This window comes from Pyxicephalus adspersus, chromosome 8 (assembly GCF_032062135.1).
Source record: "Pyxicephalus adspersus chromosome 8, UCB_Pads_2.0, whole genome shotgun sequence".
NCBI classification, from domain to species: domain Eukaryota; kingdom Metazoa; phylum Chordata; class Amphibia; order Anura; family Pyxicephalidae; genus Pyxicephalus; species Pyxicephalus adspersus.
Genome location: NC_092865.1, coordinates 27,400,307 through 27,417,378, shown reverse-complemented (window position 1 = coordinate 27,417,378; position 17,072 = coordinate 27,400,307). Strand labels below are relative to the sequence as shown.

Below are 17,072 nucleotides of genomic sequence, written 5' to 3'. Positions count from 1 at the left end.
TATTTTGTATTGAATCCAATACAAAACTATTTGAAATTGCCGCCGCTCTTCCCGCCTGCACCGACGTCACTGGGAAACCCCAGAGATTGTCTCTGCACACGCCGGGAGAACATCGAAGAAAGAATACGTGTCTGGAGGAGCTGCAGGGATCAGCAGGATGCGGGGGACACCAACGGAATTAGGTTAGTGTTTTTGTATTATGTTTTAAGGGACCCCGAGTGTGACTCAGGATTACAGCTTTTTGCATGGAAAATCCACCCCGAGTCAGGATTACCTCTAGGGGAGGTTAAACTCTAAATTTTCTATGTCAATTATATAAAATTCCACTAACATTATTCAGACTCATGTCGGAAAACTCATGTCTCTCATCTCAGACTGCAAGAGTTTGCTACTACATAAGGATATAGGACAATTTACTGGTGTGACCCAAGTATAAACCAAGTTTTTTTTTCCAAGGGCATTTTAAAGCAGGGGGAATCTTGGTTTATCCATAAGTGTATTTTAAGATAAAATGTACTACAAATGAATTAGGCAAAGAGGTACCTTACGTTGTGTGCCTACAAACCCACATGAATCAAATTCAGCTTGGATCTTTAGCTTCTATGCCACCTCTTTCCAACTCTGCAGAGAACTAATAAACTTATCAACTTGAAGGGCACGGACTGACACTGCATATCTACTTTTGACTGGTGCCTACAAATTTAGTATAAACATGAACTGAAAAACAGAATTTGTAACTTTTTATTGAACGCATACATAAATCCCTTTTTAAAAATATATATATATATTTGCCTGAAGTTCTTCTTTAAATGTTGAAATGGAATCTGCCTTATAACTTCAATGAAGCCATACATTTTTAATGAGCTTGGTCACACTAAACGACACTACAGAGACATATGGTATTTTTCATCATTCGCCAGCATGAACTACAAGCTCCATAAGCTATCCAGACACAACATCTCAAGACTGGGCTAGCCACAAATCGCTGTGATCTAAAAATGTCTGCTTGTGGTTTTGCATATTTTGGGCATGCTGAGATGCTTTCATGAATATTTTACATTACTTACTGAATATTAATCATTCATTTATAGAGCTGAAAATAGTAACTCATGCATTTAAATCTATTTAAATGAAATATTATACATTATGAGCAGTGTCGAATCTCTGTCATTAGGTGTATTTCTTGCCTATTGTTGTCACAGCTTGTAAACTCGAATGTGGCTATTTTAGTTTGAGAACTTGTCGGTGTAGCACAAAAAATATTAATTATACTTTCAGGTATGTTAGTCATTTGTATGTTATTTTTGGGTGAAATATTTATTTTGAAGGGGAAGAGATAAAAAAAAACCCTGCCATGAAGCTGCTGTGCTAAAATCAAAAAAAGTAGTTTTCATATTGAATGAATTTAAAAGGAAAATGTTCGGACTGCTTTTAAATTTGACAGCTGGTGGAAGTACGCAGGGTCGGACTGCACATTTGACAGCTGGTGGCAGTAAGCAGTACTGTACTGCTCACTGCCACCCTCATTCATTCTCTTGAGGGCTGCCACTAGGAGAAGCTACTTGTAGCATCTTTCCCGGGGCTGTGGTTCACCAAGATAAGAAAGTGATCACTGCATGACAACTTCTTGGCCTGGATGAAGATAACTTTACTTTGCTGTCTGGTTGATTGCAACTTTCTGACATCGTTACATACAATGTGGTCCAACAGTATGGAAGAACAGAGGGGGCAGGCCACATTCTGGACAGTGGAACAGCTGAGGAGCGTGCCAACTGCCAAGGAGATGAGAAATTAGGTATTTTTACCCCCCCTCCCTCCTTTTTTGTCAAAAGGTAAGGTTTGTGATATAGCCAATCCCTAGGAGAGTAGAGAAAAGAAAATAATTTGATGTCTTATTAAAAATGGGTTGAGAAAAGTGTTTTTTGTCATAAACAATGATTTATTATCCATTGTTGCATCAAATCTACACAAGGTTCCATTATCATAGTGTATATAGCACTCAAATAATGGTAATGTACTCTAGATCATGGAACAGAAATCTCAAATCTGATGCATTTTGCCATCCAAAAGGCCTGCTTTCCTGAACCCATCTTTCATAGGAGTTCATATTCATTCATATTTATTTCTTTTCTATACTGTTCAAAACTAAACTATACTAAACTATTCTAAACTATACTAAAGTACTTTTATACAGAGGTAAAGAGGAATTCACTAAAGTTGTCTGAGATTACTTTTTCCAGTTCAAGACAATGAGCCTGATTTAATTAAACTCTCCAAGATGAGAGAAGATAGAATATCATGGGTGAACCTGGGTGATCCATCAAACCTGAGATGGTTCTGGTTGAGGACTGAAACCATTTACCAACTAAAAGCAAATGAATTAAAAAAAAAATCCTGGTTTGTTGGATCACCTTGATAGTCTATAATGGAGCTTTAATAAATCAAGCCCAGTGTTGGGCAACTGCATTGTATTGGTACATTTAACAATAGCCTGAAGTTGGGCTTTAAAGTATGATTTTAGTATAGTTAGGACAAAATATGCTAGGCAAAGAAAATTTCAATTTACTGCTGCCAAATCCAGCTGCACAATCTTTTGTTCTGCCACATTTTTATTTAGACGTTAGGAAAAAGGAGATACAACCACTGTAAGTTTTAAAGACTTCCACTTGTCATATGGGGACATATTCTGGTCTCAAAATGACAGCACTGGGTGTCTAATTGGCCAATCATTAAGTAACATGGCATGCATTTAAAGTTCAGATGTCTGATTCCCTTACCATATCACTTCTGGTTTGGCCTCTTGAAGAACTGGAGCTGCCATGAAGTTGAGTTTTCGCCGGATATGGATGAAAAGCGGGGAAACCCCAAACATCCTGCCAAAAGAAGTACACTGAGAAGTATACTGAGTTCACAGGTCAAGTTGTGCCATTTATTCACATCCACTTTTAAGGCTGTTCTAGAAACTTCAAATAAGCTGAACATGCATCCAAACTAACCACAATTATTCATAAAAATTACCATAATACCCGTGGCTAGCACACTGGTCTTTGCAGTGCTAGGGTCCAAGGTTTAAATCTCAGCCAGTACACTATGTGCAAGGAGTTTGTATGTTATCCCTTTGTTTTGCATTAGTTTCATGTAGGCACTCTGGTTTCCTCGCACATCTCAAAAACATGCAGCCAGGTTATTGACTTCCTCAAAAAATGGCCTTATACTGTGTAGAAAACATTTGACTATGGTAGGGACATAGATTGGGGGCCCCTCTGAAGAGAACTTAGTTTAATGACTATGTACTTTGTAAAACTTACATTAAATACAAGTTAGTAATAAAAAAATATATAGTATGTAGGAAACTTTTTTTTTATTCTTTTAGTATTTCACGATTTTATCATTCATTATGTAGAAGATGCCACTTGACAAGTTAGTTCCTATATGGACAGTGCAGCATTAACAGTGCTAGAGACACATGTGCCTTCCAGCATAAGGAAATCAATTACTATTGAATAAAAGCCAGTAATTCAGTGGCAAATTAGTCAGCTGTCCATATGTCAGTATAAATCGGTCCCACTATGCAAAGAGAATCTAGGTTCATGACACATATTCAGGCATTTTTCAGATCAACAGTACTTGTACAAAATGATAATGAGTTTTCATCTAGATCTAAACCCTTTCACTGTCATTTATTTTAATCTGTGCACACATATTTAAATGCACATATTGTTTTATAATGTTTTATACATGAAAACAAACTTAAAACCCAAAACATTTTTAAAATTTCAAAAAGCAAAGACTGCGTAGAATACATAATTATATAAAAATTATCTTTTTTTAATGTAACACCATATAGATGCTGCTGTTTACTAAATGTATTTTTTAGTAAAAATACATTAAAATTAACTTAAGCATAGGCAAACACAATATTTTGGAATAAAAAGATCAGTCAAATAAATACATACCAAATACGTCATGCTTCGAACCTGTGCACATCCCTGAAGCAGCAAAAATCTGCCAAAATTGTCCATAAGTGACACTTTACAGGTTTGGTGTTGACCAAAAATTATTGTGTGGACCCTGGGATTAGTGGTATCACTCTGTTGGGCACAACGGGAGGTAATGTGTGTTTTTGTACACCTGTTCATTCCACATGTGCATTTGTGTTCAAATGTCCATGTGCATAGGGTTGGGAGCTTTGATGAACCCTATGTACATGGACATATGAACACAAATTGAGCTTTGAGGAATTTTGCATAAACTTTAATTTTTAAAACATTTTTTTTTACTTAGTACTAACCTAGTACGAAGAACTAAGAACGAAGAACTAATGGTGATATATGGGGGGCAAGAGTACAGTGTCAGATACACTCAACATAACTTTGTGTACTATGGGCACAGCACAGTCCCATCATCAATCATAGAGGCTCAGCATTACATGTGGGTGTCACCTGCAGTAGTCTGCAGGGTGCTGTAATACTTAAAAATGGAAGTAAGGTTTAGTATACACTTACTGTTTCCCCAACCTTTAACTTGAGGCTTTAAAAGCCCGTTTTTGAAATTCCCATGCATGCCAATGGGTTAATCTACACCAGGACGTTTCCTTGAGGCACATTTTTGAGCGTTATAGATAACGCTCCTTGCAACAGTATACAAAATAAAAAGTAGGGTTAGTGCGGGAAAACGTGAATAATTGCATCCATTGATTTTAATGGGGTTTTGGGGGGCAGCATAGACATAGTACTACCTTTGTACATTACCTTTGTACATACTGTGTAACCTGTAATATTAATAAATAAAAGAACATTCCTATCATATCTGATAGAAACAAAAATGACATCTCTGATACACAGATTCTCAGAGGAGCCTGATGTGAAAAGCAATCTGAATATGTAAATAGCTGCACATTAATTCATGCACTGTTCTTCAATTTTCCATTAGCAGGTACAAAACCATTGTGTCTTATAGAATACAAATTCATGACCAACTCAATACAAGTCAGTTTATTGCTAAAACTAAAAATGTAGGCCAACATTTGTGCCAGCCCTACAGGTGGATAAACGCCTGCTCACCAATTTGTCCTCTCACCATCCTGAGCCTAAAATCAGCAGAATAGATCATGAGAACAAGAAACAGAAGGGAACAGGACCTGGCACTGAAAATTAAAGAACAGGAAGGGAGGAAGTTTATTTAGGAAAAAATATATAATATAGTCCACATCAGCCCTTAGTTATGGTGGCTCCATTCATTTTTTTTCCAGGTTTTTCCTACCTTTTTTTACACTTTGTGATCCTGGCAGGAACAGACTTCCTGGCCTGGGGTAACAGCCCTCACTCACTATATTATATTATTTAAAAAGAAGCATTGTCACTTTAAGGGCTCTTTCAGACTGTCCTCTCCTCCACCTATGTCACTGTCTGGATCTGACTGTCATTGCAACCCCTATTTAATGTACAGCACTGCGTAATATGTTGGCGCTATGTAAAGCATGTTTATTAATAATAAGAATAATAACAATACAGTTAGCATTGCAAACTCCTGCTATGTGCCCATGAACAGAAAAATGCTTTGCAAGACAACACGTTTGCATGTTTTGCCCTTGCGTTTGCTGTGGTGGTGCACTTCTTCCGCCAGAGAATTTTTTCACTTATAAAATTGATTTTCTAAAACATTAAAAGCACAAAAAGAGAAATAGAGCATCAAGAAAAGTTCATCAAGATTGTAAAAGCCCTATTTTCATCATTTCGATTACTCATCTTTTATAAACAACCAACCTAAAGGATCCCACCATGGTGTTGTTTTACAATGCTTAGTTGCCTACAATTCATCCAGATAGGAGTTCTTTATGTAAGCCTAAGAAAGAAAGCCTGGAGCAAAAAGAAAAGGGGAATGAGCAGGGGGCCATATGACAGGGTGAGGGGAGAAGGCAAGAAAAGCAAGGGGTTAAGGTGAGGGGGTTAAGCAAGGAGGTGGTGCCAGAGGCATAGGGTGATGGAACAGGGCTAGAAATGAGGAGGGGTTAGGGGATAGTATTCATAACGGTTATCTGAAGGGGGAGAGGTCAGATCGGCTTTGTGAAGAAGTGGGAGAAAATTTTCACACTCACCCTTCCCCAGTGTTTGGGTTTGTGTTTGCATTTTGTCATGGCAGCTTGGCGGTTTTTCCATGAGAGTGGGGTTGGATGTATACAAGGTTGGGGATGGGGTACCCATCAGGGTATGGAGTCCTAGAAATGGGGGCTACACAGGACACCGACGAGATCTGTGGAATACCTGTTAACTGTCCCCGAGTCAATGTGGTAGCAGCAGGAGGTTTTTATGGTGAACAAGAGTATCCATAAAATGACTGTAATAGTACTGTCATGGACCTTCAAATCCTGGTTGATTTTACAATGTTGTGCACTATTGGTTAAATAAAGTAATGTGTTATGTTAATAAAAGGCTGTTATGGCCTGTTTTGCCCATGAAAAGGTCTCAGTGTGGTTATTTAGTTTAATAGTCGGGAGGAGAGTTAAAGTGCGGGTAAACTGGAGGAAAGAATGTCTTCTACCATTTTACCATCATCAAGACTTTCAATTTATAAAATATGTACCTATTTTACAATAAATAAATGGAAATTACCCTGGTATAATTAATGATGCACAAGTGTTTTCTATAAAAAGTGTTACCCAAACCTTTCAATGTTATTTAAGTGTCCTTGATCTTAAGAATTTAGGTGTTTAATTAAATTTTAGGTTTGATTTGTTGAATGGCCAAACAGTTACTTAAAATTTGGATGAAAAAATATTTTTTGTTTTAACTTTTATAGTGATAAAACCTTATGCTCTTATTTTTTTTCTTATTTTTCCAAACCCTTATTGGGTATATTACTACCCTTCCTGATATATATGAATATATATATTTATTTATTTATTTTCAGATCATGGCTGATTAAATACAAAAAAATATTATTTACTTTGTACAATAACGTGCCCATTGCTATGGAAATTTGTACACACCATTGTCATCAATCTATTCAAATGAGTGAATCATATTTTATACGGCAAAAACAATGTATTTCAGTATAATAGGAGGATGCCTTCCTTTATAAACCCAACAGCATTTATCTTTTAATGAATATATTTTATTGAATATCAGAGTCTTATAAGCCTCTGCCATTATCTCTCCTTACCTTGTTTAGTTTTTCCCTGTTATGTAATTAACTATTAATGCTCATATGTATATCAAGAAATTCAATTTGCATTACCACTTAAAATGAAAATATAGTTTATTTGAAATGATTATATATTGAAAGTTAATATTGTAGTACTTTCATTTTTGTACTTTAATATTATTATTGTACTTTAGGGAAACTAAACCCTAGAAGTAAAGAACTGTGACCAGGCAGGTTCTGTATTGCAGAAGGAAGTGATGTCTCCATTCTGTTGCATGTGCCGCCATTGTCTTGCTTTCTTTCTGGTACACTTACTAATCTCATTTAAAGGTGCAAGTCCTATAAGGTAAAATAGAAAAAAATTCAGAAAGAGCTTTCAAGAGCTAAAGGCAGGCCTGGTGTAAAAGGGCTCGGTGTTTACCACCCCCATCTTCAGTCAAACATATGCCTCTGACGTTGGCCTGGTATCAGTCTTGTCGCAGGAAATGAATAAAGAGGGCTATCCATTAGCATACAAAGGAAGAGGAACTATTCAATAAAAGGGAAGCGATATTGAGACACTATAGCTGGTATGTGGTACCATAATTTTGGCCTTTATGCTTTTATTGCAGCATGATTATTCAATTCTTAAATATGCTGTTGTGTCAATAAAATAATATAATTAAAAAGCATGTGGACATGCTCAGCCAGTAAAGGTGTGCTCATTTTTTATCTAAGTGCAGTATATGTTATATTATCACTTTTCCGCAATATTTGCACCAATAATTACAGCTGGATGAATTATTCTGTAAAGCACCATGAATTGGCAAATAATGTGAATTCTCTGTCTGACACCATGCATCATGGATGAGCTGGGGAAAATGAATGCAAAATTCATGTATCCCAGCAACTGGGACTGAATCACAAGTTTCCCTTCAAATCAGGAAATATGTCACTCATATATAAAATATCCCCAGTACACACCATGTTAACCAAGTAAAGAAACCTAATTGAAGCTATTTCTTTATTTGCAACAGAAGAGGTGTGAGCAATAGGGAAGTTCTATATATTATAAGAAAAGCCATCTTGTAGAATAGTTACATTTTGCAAACTGGCCCTGTGATTATGTAGTAGCAGGCCACTTCACTTGTCTTCCAAAATTCTGTTTATTTTACCTTAGCACCAAAGTTCAGGACTATTTTGCATAATATTTTGCAAATTGTGACCAGTTCCTGTTGCTCCCTATTTTCCTATTATGCCTAACAGGAAAATATCCTCAAAAAGGACACAGATGGCAAAAAACTTATCAGAGCCCATACCCAAGAGTTGTACAATGTTTTTTATCTGGTGGCTAGACTGCATATTGTACAACACCCAAATGGCCAAAATACCCATAATAAAGCTAGCAGCCCTCCTAATGCATTCAAAATGATCATAACGTAATGTCTTACAGTGGTAGAGGAATAGGTGAACTGAATGAAAACCTATTTTATGTATAAAATGCACACATTCAGTAAAACATCTGCCAACAAAAAACTCTTTAAAGGTGAATGCAAAAGTAACAGAGCTCAGTGCATTGACCAAGACTAAATCTAATGTTCTGCCTACTTTTTAGAGTGCAGTGTAGCATACAGAGAGCATTGATCAGGAGTGTAAAATGTACAGAATGCAGGGGTCAGGAATGTGTAATCTACACAGTGAAGGGGTCAGGTGTAAATGTAACATGCATCCCAGGAATTACAGAGCTCATGACTATGTAACATGTATTTTGCAAGGGTCAGGATAAGAATATAACCTGTGTTGTGCAAAGGTTAGGTGTATAGTGAACAAGATACCCTATGATTTATTCCACATATTCTATTCATAGTACAGTAACACCCCCTATTAAACTTTTAAACAACATGCACCTGCATACATATACTCACATACATAAAGATTGGTAGACTAAAAGTGGTAATACCCATACACATTGTATGTTGGTCCATTGTTGTCAATATTAGAAAGTTGGTCCAGTGCAAAGATGTAGCAAGTGAATGTAGATAGTAAATGTCTGAAAAAGGCTACAAAAAATCAGTGGTGCCAAAATATAAAAAAGGATGGAAAAGAGTGAAAACATTTATGTTTAAATATATAATATTTATATATTCTGGTGATAACTCTGTAAGAATGAGAATATGTTGTGCCAAAACAGAAAGTATTGGAAGGAAAGAGACAGCAAAAAGTAAACTGACCCTCCCCACTCTATCCAAAACTAGGAAAAAAAGTTTTGTTACAACTACAAGTTTTTATGCACATTTTAAAGATACAGATATCTTGTGATTACCTGTGTGTGTATGGTATTTTCTTTTCCCGGTGACAGAGGAGATATTCTAACTAGACTTGTTTTGTCATCACATGTCCGCATTTTAGAAATTTCCTGAGTGTTCTGGCTCCAAACAAACTTTTCTCCATCTAACCTGTTGCTTTTATTTGCTGAAATGACAGGACTAGCTGGAAATGAACAATGATGTCCTTTCTGGATCTGCTGCGTTCCTCCTTCAGAAACGTTATTCTTTCTACAGCAACTCCTTAGAAATGAGTTATTATCATTACAGGTGACAAGCTTGATGGGTGGCATGGAACTTCTATTTGAAAGCTGTAAAATACAAGTCTGAATGTGACCATGGAAAGACTTTACCATAATTTCAGAAGGGTTGGAATATGACTTCCATGCTGTTTGACCTCTGAGTTTTGCTATCGCATCTTTGTAGTTTTCAATCAAGTCCTCCTTATGAAGGCTCATGTTTTCAGTAATCCTGTCCTTATTGTAGGGTAGAATACATGGAATGGAACCTTGTTGGGTGGTGATAACATTTTCACCCCTGGAATATGGATCTGCAGACGCATTCCTCTTTTCTTCAGTGCAATTTGATTGATTCAGCAAGTTTCTACTTGATATGTTATCTGTAATGCATATAAGTCTTCTCACCCTACTTCCATTCTCATTTCCTTTAACAGCTTCCATATTTGCTGTAGAATATTTTATTACTGAAGGTCCAGACAAACTGGTAAATATTTTAGGCCTGTCTCCGGGTTGTTTGATTAATTTTGATTCTAAAGGAATATCAGACATTGCAGGGTAAGGAAAACGACTAGAATCTGCTTTATATTTGGATTGTGATGCCCTGAGATATATAGAAGGAGATATCACAAGGCTGTCTTTATTTAGATACTTGCACTTCCATTTAAAGGAACAATGTATTAAGTCTTCATCTTCTTCAAATATCCATGCAAATCAAAAAAACAAACAAAAATGTATTTAGATAAGGTCTGTACACAGTAACCACATTTAGGTATTCTACAATAAATAACAGTTGCAAATGTTTTATGCCTGTGACAATTCCCATGTATCCAGGTCATTGTATACTAGTAGTAGTTGGTCACATTTATATTTTACATGGACTTCCTCTTGTAATGTTGAAATAGTTTTTTCAATTTTCCAAGCAGCTTCATAGTTTGTTGCACTGATGAAATGTCTTGAAAAGCTGCAAACGTCTTCAACATTACAAGAACAAGTCAGGGTAAATGTGAATAACTACTACTAGTCAACAAAAGCCAATATATTTCCATTTATTGCTTAATGCTACAAAATTAACATATAGTGGAAAACATATTTACAGTTCCTTTCCAAAGAATTTCCAACAAGTGTTTTGGTCCATCCACTTATTTTATTTACTCAAGATTGCTACACAGCACAATCCTGGCTGACAAGGTAGAAGACTAACCCAATGGTTTACTGACCCAGCTGAAACATCATTTAAAAGCTCAAAGTTTATATTTTTTATTAATCCAACTTGCAGACATTTTTGTGTGTTCAACTGGAAGTACTTTAGAGTATTTTAACTTTGTTTAGTTTCCTTCTGACCCCTTCTGTATAGTATATTCATATTGTCTGAGACTTTGCTTAAGCTTCAGCTACGCCAGTGGTCCCCAACCTTTTGGACATCACAGACCAATCTGTGCATGCGCAGGGAGCCGTGTGTCACTCAAAGGGGAAGAAACTTTTCCCAGTGTGATGTCATGATGCCAGAACCTGCCCAATCTTACATCGCAAGTCTGAGCCTGCGATAGGAGAGTGCGTCCTGAGCCTGTGATGCATACAGGAGACATGGTCCACGGCTCTGGCTAGTACGCTCCCCCAAAGCAGGGTCTTTTTCCTGCAGGACCAGCAGGTTTACTGTTTACTTCATCTGCAAATTCATAATTTAGAAATAACAAAACATTAGAAGTCAAAGCAACAGGGAACAAGCAGTACAACCAAAGAAACCAGCATCAGCCTATTTTCATCTGTCAACAGAGATAAGCAGGAATAACTGCAGTCTACTGCTCAAACTGTTTACAGAACCTCAGCTGCCTGGGTGTTCTTCAATAACTCACCTTCAAGCCAAATGAGGCAAGATCTAGTAAGAACATTTGCAATTTGGGAACAATGAATATTTTTATGAAGGTTCACCATCCATCTATATTTAAGGGTAACTTGCTGACCCTTCACCTTTTACTGCAGCATTCTCCTCCTCTACATTCCTCTTCATGCCACACAAGTAGCCTCTGGTGCCTGTATTGAGAAGGTGGCAACTGTTTGTTGAGGACTGAGCAGGCCCTAAACTCTATAAAACTCCAGCAGCATTGAAGACCACAGTTACAAAACCAAAAGAACCAAGCGAATTATACTGTATCACTGTATAGCTATCAGCCTTTCATCCCACAGCTTTTGAAACACCAGAAAAGGTACAACCCAAACCTCACCCATATCCAGCACCTCAAAACAAGCAAAGCACAGCAGCTGGTGTTGTAACTGCTGCCATAGACTCATGAACCCACACTCCTTCTATCACTTTGTGTTATATACTATCTTGCAGCACAACATGTTCAGATGTCATTATTTTTCTCAAAAAGCAAAGTATACAATCAAGAACATGTCTCTGTAATTTCAGCAGGGTGCATTTGACCATTGATATAGGGTCAGGTAATCAAGGGCAGGGCTATTATATATTCTATATGGTATACTTAGTAAACCAAGCAGCATATGGGTGGCAACTCCTTTTGTGGTATAACCAAGATGTCCCACCTAGGATCTCTATACCACCTTCTCCTCATTCTCCCCCTACACCTTTTCCTTCTCCTCGGCTTCCTCCTGTTTCAGGGACCCAAACTCTACATTGTCTACCACAAAATCCTCTGAACTTACAAAGCTACCCAGAGAGTACTGTACTACACAAGGTTTAAGGTGCCATGCTCTTCTTAAACTACTGTAGTAGGTGATCACAGCCACACAGGACAACAGTTGCTGAGGGCTTTGGAGGCCTTACTAATATCCTTTATGAAGTTTATTTTAACAATTCAACTGATATCTTTCTAACAATTTTTAACTTAAAAATGACCTTTCATGATTCTATATCACCATGAGCAGGAATCAGGGATGCCAGAGAGGACTTGCAACTGTCCCTGTTGCCATCCAAGTTGAATAAAATAGTTCTGATAAGCCAAGATAGACTTTTGAAGTTGATAACTGGCCCCTAGCCAACTCACTCTTGCCTCCTGTTATCACGGCGCCCCAGGGCAGGATGGTGGACCCTCTGTGTCAACAGCCCAGTTGGCAAAGACGTGCGCAGGGTGCAAAACCTAAGCAGCTGCCCGGTCTTCACCAGAGCCTCTAGAGGTGGGGATGTTACACTGCGGGCAACTACCAGGTTGACGCCCCCGTGCATGCAGAGACAGGTGACTGCTGCCAAAAAGGAATCAGGCAAGGTACCAGAACAAGAGACAGAAGCATGGTCAAACAAGCCAGAGGTCAGGGCAGGTGGCAAGCAGGAGTAGTCAAGGGTCAAAGCCACAGGAAAGAGTCGGTACACAGGAAATCGGGAACTGGAGACGCAGGCAGGAATAGCTGGAACCTGGAAACAGAGCCTAAGGGATCTCCTTGTTCAGGCAACTTCCTGTTCCCAGTCAGAGGTCATGAGGCAGAGGGAAATCACATGACCGACAGGTAAGAGAACCCACCACCAGAGGGAGTGCGGGAGCAGAGGCAGCTCAGGTGGTGTTTGCACTCCTGCCAGCAGATGGAGTGCTTCAGCGGACTATTCTGGTTCTCTGTGGTAAAGGGGCAGCACTCACGGAGTCACATGACTCAGATCAGGAAGTGACCAGTGGACAGGATTCCCAAACAGGGCTGCTGCTACTGCTGGCTGCAGAGGTGCAGGTACAGATATGAGGTGGGTGGTACAGACACAGATCCCCTGGTCCTGTATTTCTGTTTATTTTTTGTGTAGTTTATTATACTACAAAGGTGATTGACATTTATATACTTCAAAATTATAGCATTTAATTATAATGGCTTCGAACACAAAGCTTTGTAAGATTGTTAACATATAACCTTATTCAAGAATAAAAACAACAAAATTGCTTTTTTTGTTTCCAGCAATAAAAAGAATAATTAAACTTCAAATTAACGTCATTGCTGTATCTTTAATAAAGATGCAAATTAAAAAGCTGACTTCTGCAACAGATTGGTATGATAAATTATGATAAAATTCCCCACAGGCAGAAATAATTTAGAAAATAAAAATATATTAAAATAACAGTGTAAACCTCAATTAGTATAAGAATTAAAAGACTGTTTTTGAGATTCTTCTAGTGACCTGAAAGAGAGATAGTGTTCTCCAAACAAATTTTTATTTTCATATTTATTATTAGTAGTGCTGACATCATACTCCTGTGTCCCAAGCTAAATTATAGCCATTGCTCTGGTCACTACCTAGTGATCTTTTACCCTGTGAGAACACTGCTCTGTCCATTGTGGAGAGGTCTGGACTTACATCATCTAGATTATGCATTTTTAATTTTGCTGGACTATCTTTAGCTTTGATTGAAGCGTACTTTCGTTGTTGTATTATTTTGATAAGTTTATGCAATAATATGGCGATGATGGGAGAGTTTGGATTGCTGCATAAAGTCTTCTTGAGCACATCCAGATTTTCAATGGGGCTAAGGTCCAGGCTCTATGGTGGTCAATCTACAGGGGAAATAACGTCTCATTCAACGTCAACCACTCTTTCACAATTTAAACCTGATGAATCCTGGCTTGTCATTTTTAAATTTGCCCATGCAATCAGGTAAGACAAATGACTGAAGAACATGGTCATTCAGTATATTTCAGTAGTTGGTTTGATCTCATTTTTGGGTACATACCATTGCTGAACCTAGACCTGGCCTAATGAAGCAACCCCGGGTCATAACACTGACCCACTGGCTTATGTACCTATGGAAGGGCAGACAGTATAGTTTTGTATGATAAAGAAAGAGAACAAAATGATAGTAAGTGATCATAGTTTGTTGAAATTAACCTTTAACATCCTTCAACATTACCTTCTGTAGCTCTTAACATTTGGACACATCATGAGGAAGCCATGGGTGCAGCTCACAGGACTATGTACAAACCAGAAAAAGGATATGAAGCCACTTTTATTATTTTACTTCTCAGGGTGAACAAGTTATCCCCTCACCTGGCCAGACAAAATTAAATTTGCAAATAGATTTATACCCACAAATTTGTCCGATATAGGTGAACACTCAGTTTGGAATAATCTTTGTATTGGTTAATTACATTTCTATCTCCAGCAATTTTGCATAAATCAAAATCTCTGTTCTTTCTTGTCTGTTGGAGCTTGTTCTGATGTTGTGTCAAAAACCTCAAATCTGACTGATAAACTATCTGAGTTCTGAACTGAGTTCTATCATTAGGGTTTAGTAAGAAATAAATGGTGTACATCTAAATGTGTCTGCAAAGCAGAGTAGATTGCAATGCCTAATAATCCAAGGCTGAAGAATTGTCATGGATGAAGCACAGAACATAAACTTTAGCAGATCCCGCATTCCTGAGATGACTTTATACAGTATTTGCTCGTATCATTAAAAATGTATTGGGAAATGTCAACACACTTTCAGTTAACAGCTTGAATAAACACACATAACACCATTCCCTGTCAAGCTCTGGTGTTCCTTTGATTGGAGCGCTCTGCAGCCATTAATACATAAGTATAAAAAAGAGACTTTGGGCTTATTCAGTAGGCAGCAACAGGGGAAAAAGTAGTAAGTCAAAACACAGCTATTTTTTGAGTTACAGCACTGGGCTTCTGCCATAAAAAAAGTGTATACAAACCAAAAAGCAAAATATTATATGTAATGATATCTCAACCCCACTATATGTGTTTAGTATCTTGCTTTGCCACTGCTAGCTTAATATTACTAAATTTAGGCTAAAATAGAATCTGCTAAAAATTACCTTCTGTGGTTCCTTATTTCCTTATACATCAATAAGGAATAATTAAATTTAATCTGTTCATTTTTTATTACATTCTTTATTTTGGATTCATAAGTCTTTGCAATGATGGCAGATCATGACCGGTAGGAGGGATCAAGAAGGTGACGAAAGTACGATAGGTACGAATCTTCCTGAAAACAGAAAGCTGTGGTAATGCCCAAATAGATTCAGATTCTTCATTATTGAAAGAACTAAAAGTAAAATTAAAAGAACTCAAAAGGACAGGGTTAGGACAGTTCAGCTCTAAAGGAAAAGGTTAGATTATGACAGCTGTCCACCAAGCAGATATCGGTGAAGGTTCTTTGTAACTGCTGCAGCTTCTAAAGCACATTGGGCCTGACTTATTACAGGTCTAGAACACTGGCGAAGATAGAGCAGTGCTTCTCAACCGTTATAACATGGTGGAACCTCTTGAAATAACTTCCAGGTCTTTAGGGAACCCCTGCTATAATCACTTGATCCAGTATATTAGTGTGGTGGTCAATGAGAAGAATGCTTCTTATATTGCTGGCCAGTGGGAAGTCTGCAACCCTTACATATAGCCAAAAAGATCCTTGGCGTCACATGGACTGACCTGAGAGCACAAATTGCTCAAGGAACTCCTGGCAACCTCTGGAGGAACCTTAGGGTTCCTTGGAACCCTGGTTGAGAAACATCTTCCTGTTGTAACATGACAAGGCTCTATGAGTGTGTGCATGTTTCTATGCAGGTTGCTGTAAACCCCTGGAATATATGTTCCCTGTGAACGACAAGCACATACAAACTTTTTACATTTTTTAGAAACATCACAAAGTGGTATGGGGCTGTGCATTACTTTCTGAGTTGCACTTATCCTTGTAAAGGTATGTGCACACATGGCATGAAAATTGGTTTACCAAGTTTAAACATTTGCAGGGAGCTCCATGATGGTTGCATGACAACAAAGGCATTGAATTGACAGTAGTCAAGTAAATACAATCAAAAATGAAAACGTGATTGTTGATTTAATAAACTTATAACTTTGTTTTAGTATATATTCATATTTTTTTTCTCTATCCAATTGAATCTGTACATTATATTGTTCTAATCTCTATAACTCCCCTGTTCTCTCCGAATCATTCATAAATTACCTTCTCTTCTCATTCATTATGTACTTACATGTGTTCAGTTTCATGGCAGTTTATTTTCTTGCTGCCCACAGCAGAAAATTTTTACTATAAAATTAAGTAGATTTTACTTAACGTAACTGTATTACGTAATGCAAATAGGCCTGGTTTCATTATAATAGGGATAATTATACTTTTTTTTAGTTACAGATAGTATTAAAGTAAACCTGCAGTGTGTAAAGTCCATTTTGATGGAAAGTATTCAAGATTGGTTCACTATTCATCTGTGCATGGATAATATATTAAATCACCAAAGACAGGATTGCTCACATGTTGTGAGCAATGCAGAATTCACCATTTAGGTATATTATAGCTTTTAGAATAATTTTTTGCTTGTTCCTTTCATTGTATCCTATTTTTCTATGTGAAGCTACCCACCCCTTAAATACATAAACATGTATAAATGCATGCATATACAAAAACATTAAGAATACAAAACACATAAA

The 17,072-nt window shown here is 37.4% G+C and overlaps 1 protein-coding gene across 1 annotated transcript in view; it reads right to left on the bottom strand.

Annotated features, from left to right (window-relative positions):
- The window catches only part of LOC140336212 (uncharacterized), a 16,870-nt gene extending 6,508 nt beyond the window's left edge, over positions 1-10,362 (bottom strand). Inside the window, exons 1-2 of the mRNA XM_072419210.1 lie at positions 9,446-10,362; positions 2,778-2,873 (exon numbers count right to left, since the gene is read on the bottom strand). Coding sequence (XP_072275311.1) covers positions 2,778-2,873; positions 9,446-10,234 — 885 coding nt within the window. The 5' untranslated portion in view covers positions 10,235-10,362. The remainder of the gene's footprint in view (positions 1-2,777; positions 2,874-9,445) is intronic.
- Positions 10,363-17,072: the final 6,710 nt, after the last annotated feature.